The sequence below is a fragment of the Pan paniscus genome, chromosome 16 (assembly GCF_029289425.2).
Source record: "Pan paniscus chromosome 16, NHGRI_mPanPan1-v2.0_pri, whole genome shotgun sequence".
NCBI classification, from domain to species: Eukaryota; Metazoa; Chordata; class Mammalia; order Primates; family Hominidae; genus Pan; species Pan paniscus.
Genome location: NC_073265.2, coordinates 61,451,434 through 61,464,937, shown reverse-complemented (window position 1 = coordinate 61,464,937; position 13,504 = coordinate 61,451,434). Strand labels below are relative to the sequence as shown.

Below are 13,504 nucleotides of genomic sequence, written 5' to 3'. Positions count from 1 at the left end.
GGTCTGCTCACCAGGTGGCCAGATACCGCCCACGTGCCCCCATCATTGCTGTGACCCGGAATCCCCAGACAGCTCGTCAGGCCCACCTGTACCGTGGCATCTTCCCTGTGCTGTGCAAGGACCCAGTCCAGGAGGCCTGGGCTGAGGACGTGGACCTCCGGGTGAACTTTGCCATGAATGTTGGTACGTGGCTGGAGCAGGGGCTAGAGCCTAGAGGAGCTTGGGGATGCTTGAGCATTGGCTTCTGTGGGACCCTGAAAGTTTGGGGAATAGAAAGGGGAACACGCAGACCTTAGTGGGGCAAAAGGCCCAGCGACTGTTCCTCTCCCTCATTGGGAATGTTCGTTCTGAATCTCTCATTCTCCGAAGTCCTAAGCTGAGCCAGGAGGGAAAAGGGTCCTTTGAGTTGTAGGGCTGAGCAATTCAGTTCCTCTTCTCTTCTAGTCTGGGGCTCAAAGCAAAATTGTCCATTTTTTGGCATCTGCTCATTACTGAGAGTTTTTTTTGTTTTTTGTTTTTTTTTTAAATAAAATTGGTCACAGCTCCTGTGCTGTGGGGTGGCATACACAGATTACGTACTGATGTGGCCATTGTCCCTGTATAAGGTAGGGTATCATCAGATGACAGGAAGCAGCTAGCTCTGACCCTGGGCAAGGCTTTGCACCCTCTCCAGGATAGTGAATGATGTCCAAAGGTCCCTGCCAACCCTGCCATCTGAGTGATAAGGACATTTCAGGGCCTTCCTCCTGTTTGCCTGGGCTGTGAGTTTGGTGCCACCTTGTGGTGTGAGGAAGTAGTGGTCAGCCAGCCTAGTTCAGTACTCAAGCTATGGGGCAGCTGCCCAGGTGCAAACCTGCCTGGCTTGGCTTTCACTCACCAACCTCCCTTCTCTTCCTCCAGGCAAGGCCCGAGGCTTCTTCAAGAAGGGAGATGTGGTCATTGTGCTGACCGGATGGCGCCCTGGCTCCGGCTTCACCAACACCATGCGTGTTGTTCCTGTGCCGTGATGGACCCCAGAGCCCCTCCTCCAGCCCCTGTCCCACCCCCTTCCCCCAGCCCATCCATTAGGCCAGCAACGCTTGTAGAACTCACTCTGGGCTGTAACGTGGCACTGGTAGGTTGGGACACCAGGGAGGAAGATCAACGCCTCACTGAAACATGGCTGTGTTTGCAGCCTGCTCTAGTGGGACAGCCCAGAGCCTGGCTGCCCATCATGTGGCCCCACCCAATCAAGGGAAGAAGGAGGAATGCTGGACTGGAGGCCCCTGGAGCCAGATGGCAAGAGGGTGACAGCTTCCTTTCCTGTGTGTACTCTGTCCAGTTCCTTTAGAAAAAATGGATGCCCAGAGGACTCCCAACCCTGGCTTGGGGTCAAGAAACAGCCAGCAAGAGTTAGGGGCCTTAGGGCACTGGGCTGTTGTTCCATTGAAGCCGACTCTGGCCCTGGCCCTTACTTGCTTCTCCAGCTCTCTAGGCCTCTCCAGTTTGCACCTGTCCCCGCCCTCCACTCAGCTGTCCTGCAGCAAACACTCCACCCTCCACCTTCCATTTTCCCCCACTACTGCAGCACCTCCAGGCCTGTTGCTATAGAGCCTACCTGTATGTCAATAAACAACAGCTGAAGCACCTGTTTCCTCTCTTTTCTGCTGGGGAGGGGGAGGTGGTTGAACCCTGCCCTCTGAGCAGGCTGGGAATGGCTGCAGCCTCATGCCCCGCAGTGGGAGCTATGGTGGTGTCACCTGCCATCCTGCCCACCTCCTGGTGCAGAGGCGCTGGGAAAGCAGTAGCTTACTATCTTAGGGTTACAGGTTGCCCCCTTCAGTGCTGCAGGGAGATTTTAATGGCTTACGTGAACCAAAGATGGGAAAGAGCAGGGACAAGGCCTCCCTCCCACTCTGGTAGATAAACCCAAATTGCAAAGTGGCCTTGGCCATGGTTCTTCCACTTTGGTCTTCCTGCATTAGCGTATCCCTTATGGGGGCTGTAGGAGGAGTCAGCTCTGGGCGCCTGAGACTGGGTTTGGCTCCCAGGTCCTCAGTTGTGGACCTAGGCTCCCCTTGGGACCCCTCCTGTTTGCTGGTGCCCTCCCACCATGATGCTGTAGTGCCAAGGGGCTGGGGGAGAGAGTTGGGAATGGGACCAAATCTGGCCTGCGCTTTTCCTCTCCCCTGATCACACTCCCAAGGACCAAGTGTCCTGGTGGGGATGGAAGAGGAAAGGGCCTGCAGGCCAGGCAAAAGCTCATTGTCACACTGAGCTGTGCCTCTGCTTCCCTGCCTTTGATTTGTGTCCATCTTCAGCCCTTTTGCAGACTCCTCCAAAAGTGTATTTCCTTGGAGAAACTGCAATGTTAACTCCGGCAAAAGTGCGTGGGAGCATCCTGGCTCCCGGGTTCGTGGTGGTGACTTGGCTGTCAGACCATGGTGTTCAATATCCCCTTTGGTGTTCCCCACTCACGGTAAAATTGAAACTTATCCGGAGCTCTATGTTGGGAAGGGTTAGGTTGGAGAGGGGCCGGAATTGGTTCCTGCAGAGGGACCCAAGACGCAAGACTAGGACGACAGAAGCGTCCAGAGGGGACACAATACCCTCGACGTGAGGGACAGGAGGTGCCGCGCCAGGCCCTGGCCTCCGGGACCTTCCAGTCCGGGGGACCGAGCGCTAGGATCTGCTCAGAGCTTGGAGCCCCACCTGGGGAAGGTGGGGAAGGAGAGAAGCTGGGGAAGCTGGGGAATGAGGGGGAGGAACGGCCAATGGGCTGTGCCCGGCCCGCGCGACCCGCCAATGGGCGGGCGGGGCGGGCTCTCGACGGGGCGGGCGGGGTCCGGCGGGGGCTGGGTCCCGGCGCGCGGTCGGGGCGCTGGGTGCAGGCGCCGCGATGACCGCTTTAAGCCGGAGCGAGGCCACCGAGGCGGACAGGTAAGGGGTTGCGGCCCGGGGGCCGGTCTCGGGGGGTTCCGGAGGCCTCCGCGAGGGGCTGCTGCCGCGCGGGGCAGGACGGCTCCTGGGGCCGCGGCAACTCGGCGCGTTCTGCCCACGGGGCAGGCACTTCCCGGCCGCCGGAATGCGGGCTCCAGGCCAGAGCTGCACCGCGCGCCCAGGCGTCTCCCGGGGCCCGCGAGGTGTTCGCGCTAGGACCGGGTGTCCTGGCTGAGTCTGCTGCGACCTGGGGGATGAGGGACGGTCCCGGCAGCATCGGGGCAAGGAAAGGCACCCTCCTCGGGACGCCCCGCATGGCCCATCTCCGCCTCGCCACTCTGTTCATCCTTTCATTTATTCATTCATCATTCGTTGCCCGCAGTATCGACTCCCAGTCCTAACTGCCCCCGACCCAAAGGTTGGATTTCCCTGCGTCCCCTGGAGGGCCAGACTGTTTGCTCTTGCCGCCGAATCCGCACTTGTAGCGGCCCGCGGCTGCGGGGAGGCAGCTCGGAGCTGTCTCAGCACGACGCGGCCTCCCCCGGGCGCCAGGCCCATCCCGGTCGGGCGGGCTGGGGCCGGTCTCCCGGCCTCGAGACCTGGTCCAAAGTCGCCCTGGGAGAAAGGGATAAGGAGGCAGGGCAGACAGGAGCTGGCGCTGCACGTAACATCCAGAATTGTGGTTTCTGCTGCTTGAGGTCTTAGGGTCCTGGGAGTGACATTGTTTGGGGGAGCCTGTCAATTCCTGCCCCGGTCCAGGTTCCAAGCCGCACAGCCTAAGGTCGGGTACAGCCTGGCATCCTCGGCCAGCTAGCACTGGGGCAGGTAGGATGAATGTGTGAGCCTTGTGTCCAAATCAGCCCAAGACACACAGGGATGTGGACCCCAGCGGGGCTCCCTCTGTCTTATCCTCAGAGGGACTGGTGGGGCTCCACCCCGCTGTCGTCTGTGTCTCTGCTCTGCTTGCCGCCCCACTCACTATGCTTGATTGTTTAAAGGTGCCCCTCCTTGCAGGGGCCAGGCTCCTAGGGAACGAGGGAGGGTACCCTGGCAACCTGATGTCTTCACCCCATGTCCACCTGTAGCCGGCTCTAAAGTCTGGCTCCTTTCAGAGCAAAGACTTATGGCCTTGCTGGGAGAGGTAGAATAGAGGGTGTCTATCCCATTCTTCAGTGAGGAGTCAGTATGCCCCTCCTTCTTTTTTCTTTTCTTTTTTTCTGAGACAGTTTCACTCTGTCGCCCAGGCTGGAGTGCCGTGGTGGGATCTTGGCTCACTGCAACCTCTGCCTCCCAGGTTCAAGTGATCCTCCTGCCTCAGCCTCCCGAGTAGCTGGGATTACAGGTGCCCACCACCACGCCCAGCTAATTTTTGTATTTTTAGTAGAGATGGGGTTTCACCATGTTGGCCAGACTGGTCTTGAACTCCTGACCTCAGGTGATCCACCCACCTCAGCCTCCCAAAGTGCTAGGATTACAGGGACTACAGGTGTGAGCCACGTGCCTGGCCCCCTCCATAGTATTCTGATCAGGCTGGCTGGAGACCATGCTGCAGACACTCTTAGGTTTAAGTTTTAGTTTGACAGGCATTGAGGTAGCCTCAGTGGGCACCTCTGGGACAAATGGGCAGGTCCAGAGGGGAAAGCTGACAGAGGCCCCATCGAGCTTCCAGGAGAGTTTAGGCTGGGGCCAAATAGAAGTTCTCCTTCCCAACTTCCCCTTGGGAGAATTTTCTGAATAGCCTGAAGAGGGTAGCTCAAGCTCCATCTGTGCCTTGATGTTGCTGGCTGCTTTCAAATTTCTTTCTTTTTTTTTGAGACGGAGTTTTGCTCTTGTTACCCAGGCTGGAGTGCAATGGCGTGATCTCGGCTCACTGCAGTCTCCGCCTCCTGGGTTCAAGTGATTCTCCTGCCTCAGCCTCCCGAGTAGGTGGGATTACAGGCATGCGCCACCACACCCGGCTAATTTTGTATTTTTTAGTAGAGACGGGGTTTCTCCATGTTGGTCAGGCTGGTCTCCAACTCTCGACCTCAGGTGAGCTGCCCACCTCAGCCTCTCAAAGTGCTGGGATTACAGGTGTGAGCCACTGCACCTGGCCTCAAATTTATAAATTTAGCAAGGCCCCAAAGCTTTGGCACAGACCAGAGAGACTTGTATGCTAATTCAACCACCTAGGGTGCTCCCGTGACCCCCTGAGGTTGAGGTCGGCAGTACCCAAGGTGGGTTGCTGCCAGCTGGCCTCTTGGAAGCTCTCCCATGAGCTGCTGCGCTGTTAGTGCCTCCTGGGTGGCTCCACCCCGCCCCTAACCTGCTTAGGTTCACTCTGGTCCTTGCCTGCCACGGACCATGTTTATCAGCTGGAGGGAAGAGCCTCACTCTGGAATCAGAAGTGAGTTCTAAGCCTCAGACTGTTCCTGTTTTGCTGCGACTCGGGACAAGTCACTTCCGCTTTCTGGGCCTGCTTTACACCATAAGGTAAGGAGATTGGACTGTAGGTTCCCTAAAGGCCTTCTGCATGCAGTCATCCAGTGATTCTCCTAACTAGACACTTCTAGCAGCTTCAGGGGAAGTTTGTCTACACTCATGCTACAGTATTTTCAGCAAATGTGATTGGACAAGTGGGCCTGTGCCTTATCTTTTGGTGGAGTGAAAAAATTTGGGCCAGTGAAGCCAAATCCTTACAGCAAGCAGCATGCAGCATACCTGGCTCTTTGCTGATTGCAAATAGGCATTTAAAGTATGAATTTGAGCCGGGCACGGCAGCTCACACCTCTAATCCCAGCACTTTGGGAGGCTGAGGCAGGTGGATCCCCTGAGGTCAGGAGTTCAAGACCAGCCTGGCCAACATGGTAAAACCCCATCTCTACTAAAAATACAAAAATGAGCTAGGTGTGGTGGTGTGTGCCTGTAATCCCAGCTACCTGGGAGGCTGAGGCTAGAGAATCTCTGGAACCTGGGAGGCAGAGGCTGTAGTGAGCTGAGATCACGCAACTGCATTCCAGCCCGGGCGACAGAGTGAGACTCTGTCTCAAAAAAAAAAAAAAAAATAATAATAATAATAATAAATAATAAAGAAAAATAAAATATGAGTTTGGAATCAGATATCTCCATTACTTCCAGCTAAAGCGTCATCATAGGTATTTCCTAAGTTTTAAGTTCTGGATAAAAACTCCACCGGTGCCTACTATCTCCACCATGAACTCTGTTAAGGAACCTTCACTTTTGTATATGCCTGCTGTTTTCTCTTCATTTCCCTGTCTTCTGCATAAGCATGCCCTCTTGCTAAGTAATTCAAGCATGAGGTCTTGGAATACTAAAATCATAAGCTTAGGAGAAAGAATAAAATAAAACTTATTCCCCGTCCCCCAAAAATCCCTCCAATTTCCTTCCCAGTTTCGGAAGATGTTTCATTTATTTTCAGAATTTCTCCTTTGCTGTGGCTACCCATGGAAAGCCCTTGAAGTCAAGAACGGTGTAGCATTCCACTGTGACATCTGGTGTGAGCCTGAACACCAGAAAATAATTTTTCTCCCTTCCAGGAAAGTGAAAATGATTTCCCGCAATTCTGCAGCCATCTCTGATGCAAGTGTGAGTTTCACTTGAGGTCGGCCTTGGCCACTGTGCGCTATTCACCTGGACTTCAGGGCATCAGTCTGTCACCACCTGTCATCACCAACCTTTGAAGCTTTAATTCCCCAGTTATTTGCTAATGTGGGAAAGGAAGGAGGAGGGGGAGGGCAGAAGCCCCTGGGAATGGAGCTTCCTGTGTAATTAAGAAGTAACAGCCCCCCTGAGGTGCTCCTGCGTGCTCCGGCACAGATTCCAAAAGACAGGCATTGTTCTCAGGGATATAAGCCACTGTAGGAGAAAGTGATTCCTCGCCCCTCCTTCCCACTACTATACATTTTTATTAGTTTAGAAATGCATGGCCTGGCGCGTTGGCTCACACCTGTAATCCCAGCACTTTGGGAGGCTGAGGCGGGCGGATCACGAGGTCAGGAGATCGAGACCACCCTGGCTAACAGGGCGAAACCCCATCTCTACTAAAAATACAAAAAAAAAATTAGCCAGGCATGGTGGTGGGTGCCTGTAGTCCCAGCTACTCGGGAGGCTGTGGCAGGAGACTGGCGTGAACCCGGGAGGCGGAGCTTGCAGTGAGCAGAGATCACGCCACTGTACTCCAGCCTGGGCGACACAGCAAGACTGCGTCTCGGAAAAAAAAAAAGAAATGCACAAGCCGGGTGTGGTGGCTCACGCCTGTAATCCCAGCACTTTGGGGGGCTGAGGCGGGTGGATTGCCTGAGGTGAGGAGTTTGAGGCCAGCCTGGCCAACATAGTGAAACCCTGTCTCTACTAAAAATACAAAAAATTTGCTGGGCGTGGTGGCGGGCACCTGTAATTTCAGCTACTAGGGAGGCTGAGGCAGGAAAATCACTTGAACCTGGGAGGCAGAGGTTGCAGTGAGCCAAGATCACACCATTTGCACTCCAGCCTGGGCAACAAGAATGAAAAAAAAAAAAAAAAAAGATCGGTCATCATTTAGGACTGGAGGCGTGTTTTAATAACCTGTGGCAACTGAACCAATCTTTATTTATTTATTTATTTATTTTTGAGACGAACTGTCACTCTTGTTGCCCAGGCTAGAGTGCAATGGCACGATCTCAGCTCACTGCAACCTCTGCCTCCCAGGTTCAAGCGATTCTCCTGCCTCAGCCTTCCGAGTAGCTGGGATTACAGGCATGTGCCACCACGCCCGACTAATTTTTTGTATTTTTAGTAGAGATGGGGTTTCTGCATGTTGGTCAGACTGGTCTTGAACTCCTGACCTCAGGTGATCCGCCCACCTTGGCCTCCCAAAGTGCTGGGATTACAGGCATTAGCCACTGCACCTGGCCGACTGAACCAATCTTTAAAGCCTTGTCGTAAATTAGTGTTTCCTCAATGATGTTTGTAATTACATTGTTAATTTTTAAGCAGTTTTTGGCTGGCTCTATTTCTTTTTAACCTAAAGTAAAGATCACTTGAAGAATTAGTTTAAATCAAACATGAATTGCTTTTCCTCCTAACATCTGTACATGGCACATCAATGGTATAGTAGTTAATTGTCGAGATCCTACTGGTATTTCATTTCATTGCCTTACCCACCGCACAGCAGCGTGGGCAGTATGCCTGACCAAACAACTGTGACTGATTATTAGGATTTTTTTTTCTCTGTTCTGTAGGAAAAAAGTTTAGATATTTCTAATATGTGTTAGAATTAATCAGATTACTCAAAACCTGCCAGTAATCACTCAGGCCACACAAAATGCTATTTTAAAATACATTTTGAATTTCTGAAGGATTACTTAGAAATTTTATTTTAAAATAACCCAGTGACAGTACTTCAGAATTGGTATTCCTATTGGGCTTCCTTCATTACCAGACAAGTTGAAACATGTTTATATTCTGAATTGCTAACTTTTTATTGTGGAAAATTTCAAACATATACAAAAGGAGAGAGAATAGTATAATAAGTGGCATGTACCCATCTCCTGGTTTTAGCAATAATCAAGTCATGGGTAAAGTTTGTTTCATATATACCTCCCTTCTCCCTGTCTCCTGGATTATTCTGAAGCAAATTGTAGCTATTATATTATTTTATCCAAAAATATTTCAGTGTATATCTATAAAAGAGCCTTTAAAAAATATTTCTACAACATCATTATTACATCTAAAAAATGGCAGTAACTTCTTAATCAGATAGCTAGTCAGCATTTACATTCCCTCCATTGTCTCATAAATGTCTTTGTACCATTTAATAAGGATTCAAATGAAGTTTATACTTTGACTAAAGTCAAAGAGTTGACATTTTGAATCTCTATATCTTTATCTCTTTAATCTATGGTTTCCTCTTTTCTTCCTTTTCTTTTTTCCTTGCAAATTATTTGTTGAAAAAAAACAGGCTATGTTTTCTATAACTTTTTCTGATGTGTTGATGTTGTTTAAACCATTCCTTTGATTTATGTATTTCCTATACATTGGGAGTTGGACCTACAGTCTCGGTCAGATTCTGATGGTATTGTGTGCTTCAAGAAGTATATAATATCAGTTATTTCTCTTTGAAGAATGTTAGCAGCCATTGATGATTATTTCATGCAGACCCATTATTTAATTAGGGACTGAAAAATGGTATTAGTCTAATCCTACCAGTTTTTCATCATTTATTAGGAGACTCTTTCTATAAAAAGATGTGTTCCCAGCTGGGCACGGTGGGTCCTGCCTGTAATCCCAGCACTTTGGGAGGCCAAGGCAGGCGGATCACCTGAGGTCAGGAGTTTGAGACCAGCCTGGCCAACATGGTGAAACCCTGTCTCTACTAAAAAAAATACAAAAATTAGCTGGGCATGGTGGCGGGCACCTGTAATCCCAGCTACTCAGGAGGCTGAGGCAGGAGAATCGCTTGAACTCGGGAGGCGGAGGTTGCATTGAGCTGAGATCACACCATTGCACTCCAGCCTGGGCAACAAGAGTGAAACTCCATTTAAAAAAAAAAAGATGTGTTCCCTCTTCAACTATTTGCTTATCCTGAGGTGTAGCCAGTACTAGAAAGGCAGAATAAATACTTGACTCTTATTTCTTAGTTTTCAAAATCGTGGTATGGGCTCTAGTAGCCACCAAAGGTGGCCAATGAGTCATTTTGGTGTATTATAATCTCATGGATTTAAACATATTTGATGTGTTTTAATCCATTCTTATTGATGCTCAAATGGTCCCATCTTTAAGTTGGTTCCTGAGTTCTTGAGCCATGACTCCAGGCTTCAATGACTTCCTTAGTTTCTGGTATGATTAGACGTTTTAGGCTCCTTTTTGCATTTCCTCAGATCCGGAATCAGCCATTTCCCCAAGGAGCTGCTTAATTAGAGGAGTATTTTCTATCATTTGGGGGTCATAGGCTACGTTGAGAGTCTAATAAAAGTGAAATGCTCTCTTCCCAGAAACATACTCCTTTGTTCAGACCCAACAATTTTGCCCAAAGTTCCAGGAGTTCACAGATCCACCCTCCAACTCTTGCCTGGACCTCAGAGGCATGTAATTTACATTAGATTGTCAATCTGCGTCCATAATGATGGAAGACTTGGGAGAATGGGAAATAACCAAGTGTCCCCATGTGAAAACAGAAACTGGAAAAGTTAATGAGTCTTGCAATATAAGAAGACACAAGAGAACAGAGAGTTGTGGAGCAGACTTTGCCCTGGTCACACCAGCAGTGGAGATCCAGTTTTATTAAGGAAGGAACATGAGGACAAAGGTTTGTTCCTTGGTGAAGGATTATTAGCTAGAAGGTGGTCCATTTAGGTATTGGGAAGAACCTTTTTTTTTTAGACAGAATCTCACTCTGTCGCCCAGGCTGGAGTGCAGTGGTGCAATCTCGGCTCACTGCAAGCTCCACCTCCCAGGTTCACGCCATTCTCCTGCCTCAGCCTCCTGAGTAGCTGCGACTACAGGCGTCCGCCACCACGCCCGGCTATTTTTTTGTATTTTTTTTAGTAGACACGGGGTTTCACCATGTTAGCCAGGATGGTCTCGATCTCCTGACCTTGTGATCCTCCTGCCTTGGCCTCCCAAAGTGCTGGGATTACAGGCGTGAGCCACCACGCCCAGCTAATTGACTATTAGAACTTTCTAATAGTCAGGACTGCAGTGACAGATCTAATAGATGATATTCATGTATAGGCATACATTTTGAAATTCCTGTTGCCTAGTTACAATGCACCTTTTTTTCCCCACCCACTCGAATATTTATTTCTTTACATGGAGTTTCTTGATATGGATAACACTGAATAAGGGTTTGGTTTGGTTTTGTCTTTTAAGCCATTCCAGCCATGTAGTCAATGTGATGTGATAGGACAGCCTAAGCTTTCAGACAGACCTGGGTTCAAATTCTTGCTCCACAAGTTACTGCTGAGTTTCTACTGGCTCTGAGCCTCCCGTTATCCTTCTATAAAACAGACTCACATCTAACCTGCTTCATAGGTACTCTGGCTGTGTAATGGCCTAGTACACAGTAGGTGCTCACTAAAACATACTTTCCTTTCAGTGCCTCTAACTTTGAGAACCTAAAATGGGACTTCTTAGTGATAATTCAGCTACAGCTCTAAGAAAAGCTACCTCTGTTTTACTTTTCCAGGCACAAAGTTCACTTTTTAAAATACACTTTTTGTTTTGAGAGAATTGTAAATTCACATTCAATTTTATAAAATACCACAGAGAGATCTCATGTATTCTTCACCCAGTTTCCCCCAATGGTAACATCCTGAATAGCAATAGAACAGTATCACAACCAGAAAATTGACAATATAATCCATCTACCTTAGTCAGATTTCACTAGTTTTACATGCACTCATTTGTGTCTCTGCATGTGTGTGGACCTATATTTAGTCTTGTGTGATTTTTATCACATGTAGATTTGGCAAAGTTCATTTTTAAAACCAAGCTTTATTTTTCTGTTGGTTCTGAAAGTTTCCATGTAGTGAAGAATGAGATTTTAGGAATTTTGAATTTCAGAGGTGTCTATTCATTAATAATATCGCAGTGCCTTTGGAACAATTCTTTTTCCTGCCTTCTCCTTCTCCTCCTTTTTAAAAATTCTTTTACTAAATGAAAATAGTATGTTTATTCTAATTATAAAATTCAGGCAAAGTGGCCTGAATACTTTGTTTTGTTTGAACTTATTCTAACAGGTGTATAATACTTTTAAGATCAAAACCAATAAAGCTCTTAAAGGCTGGGCATGGTGGCCCACACCTGTAATCCCAGCACTTCAGGAGCTGAGGTGGGCAGATCATCTGAGGTCAACAGTTCGAGACCAGCCTGGCCAACGGCAAAACCCCATCTCTACTAAATATACAAAAATTTAGCTGGCTGAGGTGGCGGGCACCTGTAATCCCAGCTACTTGGGAGGCTGAGGCAGGAGAATCACTTGAACCTGGGGGTCGGAGGTTGCAGTGAGCCAAGATCATGCCACTGCACTCCACCTTGGGCGACAGAGCAAGACTCTGTCTCAAAAAAAAAAATTGAGGCAAAGTATACCAAAAATACAGAAAAGTATAAAGAAGAAAACAAAAAAACATGTAAAAATCCCAATTCCTGGAGGAAAATGTTAGAATTTTAGTGAGCATCTTTCTACATATATTATTAGGCACACTGTTCTACAGAATGCTTTTCCAATGTTATATAATGCTATCTTTCATGTTCATATAGGCTTTTTAATAAGTTTTAATAAATATTGATATTTTTAATGGTTACATAGCCTTCTAGTCTACAAATAAAACATAATTTGTGCCTTATTGATGGACATTTATAGTACTTCCTTTTCTTCTCCTCTAACTACACTTTAATGAGCATTCTTTTTTTTTTTTTTCTTTGAGACGAAGTCTAGCTCTGTTGCACAGGCTGGAGTGCAGTGACATGATCATAGTTCACTGCAGCCTCAACATCCCAGGCTCAAGTGATCCTCCCACCTCAGCCTCCCAAGTAGCAGATGGGAACTTATACCTGTTAGTATAAGTTCAAACAAAACAGTGTATAAAGAGTGAACATCATCCCTTTATTCTCCTGGATGTAGTCATGATTGATATATACCCTTAAGTATAGTTTTTTTATGTTATAGATTATATCATGCTGATCTGTATCTACTTTTCTTTTCTTTTTTTTTTCTTTTGAGACAGAGTTTTGCTCTTGTTGCCCAGGCTGGAATGCAGTGGCGCTATCTCAGCTCACTCTACCTCTACCTCTCGGGTTCAAGTGATTTTCCTGCCTCAGTCTCCCAAGTAGCTGGGATCACAGGAGCCTACCACCACACCCAGCTGATTTTTTTTTTTTTTTGTATTTTTATTAGTAGAGATGGGGTTTCACTATGTTGGCCAGGCTGGTCTCGAACTCCTGAGCTCAGGTGATCCACCTGCCTCGGCTTCTCAAAGTGCTGGTATTACAGACATGAGCCACTGCATTCAGTCTGTACCTACTTATCAGTTACAATACATGTTGGACTTTTTTTCCATATTAGCACATATAGGAGCTCTAACTTACTCTTTTTTATCAATTGCATAGGAATCCATTATACTGATAAAATACCATTATGGTATTTCTACATTTTCCCCCATAATTGTTAATCATATGAATATACATTTTTGTCCGTTTATTTCCTTACATCAAGTGTCTTAAAGGGAATTGTTGGGTTAAAGAATTTGTATTTCTTGGCCGGGCGCGGTGGCTCACGCCCGTAATCCCAGCACTTTGGGAGGCCAAGGCAGACAGATCACGAGGTCAGGAGATTGAGACCAACCTGGCCAACACAGTGAAACCCTGTCTCTACTAAAAATACAAAAATTAGCCGGGCGTGGTGGCATGCTTCTGTAGTCCCAGCTACTCGGGAGGCTGAGGCGGGAGAATCGCTTGAACCCAGGAGGTGGAGGTTGCAGTGAGCCGAGATGGCGCCACTGTACTCCAGCCTGGGTGATAGAGCGAGACTCTGTCTCAAAAAAAAAAAAAAATTAAATAAATAAATAAAAGAAAAAAAAAGAATTTGTATTTCTTAAGACATTTGATG

The 13,504-nt window shown here is 48.1% G+C and overlaps 2 protein-coding genes across 18 annotated transcripts in view; both read left to right on the top strand.

Annotated features, from left to right (window-relative positions):
• Positions 1-1,626, top strand: part of PKM (pyruvate kinase M1/2) — a 32,290-nt gene extending 30,664 nt beyond the window's left edge. For all 16 annotated transcript variants that reach the window (XM_063596767.1, XM_057299900.2, XM_003818551.6 and 13 more), the window contains 2 exons: positions 2-183; positions 901-1,626. In XM_063596767.1, coding sequence (XP_063452837.1) covers positions 2-183; positions 901-1,007 — 289 coding nt within the window. In that variant the 3' untranslated portion in view covers positions 1,008-1,626. The remainder of the gene's footprint in view (position 1; positions 184-900) is intronic.
• A 1,206-nt stretch (positions 1,627-2,832) lies between these two features.
• Positions 2,833-13,504, top strand: part of GRAMD2A (GRAM domain containing 2A) — a 37,128-nt gene continuing 26,456 nt past the window's right edge. For both annotated transcript variants that reach the window (XM_008971881.5, XM_003818559.4), the window contains exon 1: positions 2,833-2,919. In XM_008971881.5, the coding sequence (XP_008970129.1) occupies positions 2,879-2,919 (41 nt within the window). In that variant the 5' untranslated portion in view covers positions 2,833-2,878. The remainder of the gene's footprint in view (positions 2,920-13,504) is intronic.